This window comes from Oncorhynchus clarkii, unplaced genomic scaffold (genome assembly GCF_045791955.1).
Source record: "Oncorhynchus clarkii lewisi isolate Uvic-CL-2024 unplaced genomic scaffold, UVic_Ocla_1.0 unplaced_contig_7142_pilon_pilon, whole genome shotgun sequence".
NCBI lineage: Eukaryota > Metazoa > Chordata > Actinopteri > Salmoniformes > Salmonidae > Oncorhynchus > Oncorhynchus clarkii.
Window position 1 is genome coordinate 15001 of NW_027258874.1, and position 5559 is coordinate 20559.

Sequence of the window (5559 nt, forward strand, 5' to 3'; positions counted from 1 at the left end):
CATGAGCGAGAGAGAGAGACATGAGAGAGAGAGACATGAGCGAGAGAGAGACATGAGCGAGAGAGAGAGACGAGCGAGAGAGAGACATGAGCGAGAGAGAGAGACATGAGCGAGAGAGACATGAGCGAGAGAGAGAGACATGAGCGAGAGAGACATGAGCGAGAGAGAGAGACATGAGCGAGAGAGACATGAGCGAGAGAGAGAGACATGAGCGAGAGAGACATGAGCGAGAGAGAGAGACATGAGCGAGAGAGACATGAGCGAGAGAGAGAGACATGAGCGAGAGAGACATGAGCGAGAGAGACATGAGCGAGAGAGAGAGACATGAGCGAGAGAGACAAAGAAACACAACAACAAAAAAGTACAGAAACTAGAACAGGCCAACCTCATCCTTTCACACACAACAAACACCTCACCCAAAAGTCCACAACAATGTCCTGACCCAAAAAGAAGAGCGGATAGCTATTTACCCTTGAACATTCTCCTGTTTAGATTTGTTCCTCTTCTTCCTGCAGCAGTATATGACAATCCCCAGGACCAGGACCCCAGCTACGACCCCTCCAATGATGGCTGCTGTGGACCCGACCTTCATGGAGGCTAGAGAGGGATGCAGTAGAGCGTCACAACAGGAGGAGGTGGAACATAAGAAGAGAGAGGGATGCAGTAGAGTGTCACAACAGGAGGAGGTGGAACATAAGAAGAGAGAGGGATGCAGTAGAGTGTCACAACAGGAGGAGGTGGAACATAAGAAGAGAGAGGGATGCAGCAGTGTCACAACAGGAGGAGGTGGAACATAAGAAGAGAGAGGGATGCAGCAGTGTCACAACAGGAGGAGGTGGAACATAAGAAGAGAGAGGGATGCAGTAGAGTGTCACAACAGGAGGAGGTGGAACATAAGAAGAGAGAGGGATGCAGTAGTGTCACAACAGCAGGAGGTTGAACATAAGAAGAGAGAGGGATGCAGTAGAGCGTCACAACAGGAGGAGGTGGAACATAAGAAGAGAGAGGGATGCAGTAGAGCGTCACAACAGGAGGAGGTGGAACATAAGAAGAGAGAGGGATGCAGCAGTGTCACAACAGGAGGAGGTGGAACATAAGAAGAGAGAGGGATGCAGTAGTGTCACAACAGGAGGAGGTGGAACATAAGAAGAGAGAGGGATGCAGCAGTGTCACAACAGGAGGAGGTTGAACATAAGAAGAGAGAGGGATGCAACAGAGTGTCACAACAGGAGGAGGTGGAACATAAGAAGAGAGAGGGATGCAACAGAGTGTCACAACAGGAGGAGGTGGAACATAAGAAGAGAGAGGGATGCAGTAGTGTCACAACAGCAGGAGGTTGAACATAAGAAGAGAGAGGGATGCAGTAGAGCGTCACAACAGGAGGAGGTGGAACATAAGAAGAGAGAGATGCAGTAGAGTGTCACAACAGGAGGAGGTGGAACATAAGAAGAGAGAGGGATGCAGTAGAGCGTCACAACAGGAGGAGGTGGAACATAAGAAGAGAGAGGGATGCAGTAGAGTGTCACAACAGGAGGAGGTGGAACATAAGAAGAGAGAGGGATGCAGTAGTGTCACAACAGGAGGAGGTGGAACATAAGAAGAGAGAGGGATGCAGTAGTGTCACAACAGGAGGAGGTGGAACATAAGAAGAGAGAGGGATGCAGTAGTGTCACAACAGCAGGAGGTGGAACATAAGAAGAGAGAGGGATGCAGTAGTGTCACAACAGGAGGAGGTGGAACATAAGAAGAGAGAGGGATGCAGTAGTGTCACAACAGGAGGAGGTGGAACATAAGAAGAGAGAGGGATGCAGTAGTGTCACAACAGGAGGAGGTGGAACATAAGAAGAGAGAGGGATGCAGCAGTGTCACAACAGCAGGAGGTTGAACATAAGAAGAGAGAGGGATGCAGTAGTGTCACAACAGGAGGAGGTGGAAAATAAGAAGAGAGAGGGATGCAGCAGTGTCACAACAACAGGAGGTGGAACATAAGAAGAGAGAGGGATGCAGCAGTGTCACAACAGGAGGAGGTGGAACATAAGAAGAGAGAGGGATGCAGTAGTGTCACAACAGGAGGAGGTGGAACATAAGAAGAGAGAGGGATGCAGTAGTGTCACAACAGGAGGAGGAGGAAAATAAGAAGAGAGAGGGATGAGGGAAAAGGAGTTTGATGGCAAGCCTGGGAGTCTTGTTGAGAAATGTGACTTGAGTTGCAGATGCCTTGATTCAGTCATCGCTATATCTTCTCCATTTCACCTCCAAACATATAGCAAGCGCAATACTCAATACTCACAGGGTATACTCAATACTCACAGGGTATACTCAATACTCACAGGGTATACTCACAGGGTATACTCAATACTCACAGGGTATACTCAATACTCACAGGGTATACTCAATACTCACGGGGCATGACAGTGAGGGTGAAGTTTGAGCTGGCAGATCGGACCTGGTTGGTCGCGGTGCAGATGAAGAAACCGGAAGTCTCCATGGAGATATTAAACAGAGATAGAACACCATTCTCTGAAAGAATGGAGGAATCAGGAAGTTAAAATTCAGAGTGGACATCTGCACGTACACACTGATAAACAAATCAGGAAGTTTTGGTAATAACCTCAGCGGCCCTGCCATTATTCTATGGCTTGTTTGAAGTAAAGATGAACACCAAGCACACACAAACACACAAAACATACTCTCCGTGGTCCTCGGTGGGAATACTCTGGGAGTATTCCTGACATCGTTTGTTTTCCAGCTATAGGTCGGGGCAGGGGAGCCCTCCTCAGACACACAGGTCAGGTTGATGTTGTTCCAGTACTCTGCTTCGCCCTGTACGCTGACGACGGGCACAGAGGGAGCCACTGGAGAGGGAAGCAGATGTCACATCATAATGTGTTTTTTTTATAAGTGGTCCAGTAGAGGGCAGTGGAGTCCTAATCAACACCCTAGAGAGCCATCTTGCTGAAGGAAACTTTCAGAACATAGGAGTTTTTTCCTTTTCCTTTGACATGACAAGACACAGACTTTAAGTTATCCGTTCCATCTTTAAACAGATGGAACCTTTTCACCCACACCAGACTTCAAACTATCATACTACTATTTCTCTACATGGACTGCATGTATCTACCACTGTCTTACCAAGGACCATGTGTATCTACCACTGTCTTACCAAGGACTACATGTATCTACCACTGTCTTACCAAGGACCATGTGTATCTACCACTGTCTTACCAAGGACCACATGTATCTACCACTGTCTTACCAAGGACCACATGTTTCTACCACTGTCTTACCAAGGACCACATGTATCTACCACTGTCTTACCAAGGACCACTAGTTCGGTGGTGGCGGAAGGCGTCCCCTCCTCGTCTCCAGGGATCTGCACCCTGCACTGCCACAGCCTGTTCTCCTGCATGGACACCTTGCGGAGGGTCAGGGTGCTCCGCCCTCCAGTGATGTCATGGGTCATCTCTGCTCGGTCTTTATAGGAAGGCTTGATGTCCACTTGATTTTTGATAGAGTAGAATGTGGCAATAACAATCTACACGAATCAGGGAGACACAAAATATTGAACACATTCTGCACATAGCCTTTTTTTTCACCTTACTTGTGATATAATCTCCAAAAAACTCTAAAATGTGATGATTTAGTGCCTCTAGGGCCATTCAGACGGCTGATTGAGGACCTGTTACTGAAGAATGTTTGTTTTCTATGATTGTGTTTTGTATCTCAGTTGTGATTTTAGTTGTGTATTGATGTGTACATTTTGTTTACGAGGCTCGTCTTTAAAAGAGACTGTGCTCTCAGCATGACTCCCAGTCAAAATAAAGATTCAATGAAATGTGGCTGTATTTAGTCTTCTAAGGGCGATATTAGCTTATCATGTGCACCTGAAAACCTTCGAGTTGACCCAACTGTTGTCCTTCTAATGATCTTTATTTCAGCATTTAACTTTGTGTTTCCGTCTGTCGAGAAACAGTGACAATGGTAGCAAAGCTTTTACATTGATCAAATGGAGCCATCTCTTGTCTTCTGACTAACCTTCGGATCAACAGGGCTATCAGCCTCCATGGACCATGTGATGATAACCAACGTGGAGGGGTTGGATTGTGCAGCAGGAATGAAACTACACACCAGGGTGACATCATCGCCTCGCGCAACCTCATATGTAGGTTGTCCAATGGCCACCTGTAGGCCTCTGGCAGAGGAGAAAACTAAAAAGAAATCAGATGTATTCTATTCATCTCAAGACTCACATATTTCTCTAGATCACTTTCGAATGAATTGTATAGTTGCATATCATTGTATAGGCCTATGGAATTTTTAAATATAAAATTCTGACTAAGATTTACACATACTGAACAAGAATATACTGAACTCATAAATGATGACAATTATTTTTTTTAAACAGTTGCTAGTTAAAGATGAACCTAGCCTGTCAAGCAAAAGTGGAAATATCTTAGACAGGATTGGGGAAGTGATTATGTTCGCCATTGATTCAACACACTGAATCAAGACATACTAGACCTATGCAAAATGAAATACCATTAACAAAACAAAATCCTTCAAGCACAGGACAAGAACAACAAACATCCTAAATCCATCAAATACATGATATAGCAAATGTATAAAATTGAATAAATGGCACATTTCTTCCCTTAGTTCCGGGAGAGAATACTTTTATTATCTTTTTCATGTGGTTAATGATTAACCAGGGTGTTGAAACTGCAACATGACATACAAGACAGGGATAGACGAAGCAAAGCAGCTGTGATGTAGTAAATCTATCCATATGATTTGATTGCCAGTGACTTCCCCCCTACAGTAGTCTGGGGGAAAAGGTGTTGGCCGTTTTGGAGTTAATAACTAAAAGATTACAAAAGAAATTGAGATGGCTACACATACCTGCAAGTATGAAAAATAGTATCATTGTCGATGTCCCCTTTTCAATCACCCACAGGAATAGTGTTGCAGTCCTCTCAGGTGTCAAATGTCCAATATTGGTGCTCCAAGCGCACCTCACTCAGGTAAACCAAACTGCAGGCACCTGGCGTGTATTTATTACGTCTCGCAACGGAAACCGTTTACCTTCTAAGAACTAAACGGAAGCAAAAGGGAAAAAAGCGGGAGGGATCTTTAAAAAAATAAAAAATAAACCTTTATATTATCAGGGAGTCATACTGAGACCAACATCTCTTTTACAGATGAGCCCTGAATTACTTAAATTACAAAAAATACAAACATCTAAATCTGAATACAAAATGCAGAAAGAAAGAAAAACACGCTCATAAAAAATAAAACACATTCATCAGAAATAAGGTCCTCAATCATCTTTCTGAGTTACCCTAGAGGCACCAGAACATCACATTCATCAGTAATAAGGTCCACAATCATCTTTCTGAGTTACCCTAGAGGCACCAGAACATCACATTCATCAGTAATAAGGTCCTCAATCATCTTTCTGAGTTACCCTAGAGGCACCAGAACATCACATTCATCAGTAATAAGGTCCACAATCATCTTTATGAGTTACCCTAGAGCAGGGGTGTCAAAGTCAAATGGACG

At 44.5% G+C, this 5559-nt stretch overlaps 1 protein-coding gene across 1 annotated transcript in view; it reads right to left on the reverse strand.

Moving 5' to 3' along the window:
* LOC139399008 (cell surface A33 antigen-like) overlaps positions 1-5045 on the reverse strand; it is a 9520-nt gene extending 4475 nt beyond the window's left edge. Inside the window, exons 1-6 of the mRNA XM_071144644.1 lie at positions 4900-5045; positions 4036-4208; positions 3319-3535; positions 2691-2855; positions 2404-2520; positions 471-597 (exon numbers count right to left, since the gene is read on the reverse strand). Coding sequence (XP_071000745.1) covers positions 471-597; positions 2404-2520; positions 2691-2855; positions 3319-3535; positions 4036-4208; positions 4900-4924 — 824 coding nt within the window. The 5' untranslated portion in view covers positions 4925-5045. The remainder of the gene's footprint in view (positions 1-470; positions 598-2403; positions 2521-2690; positions 2856-3318; positions 3536-4035; positions 4209-4899) is intronic.
* Positions 5046-5559: the final 514 nt, after the last annotated feature.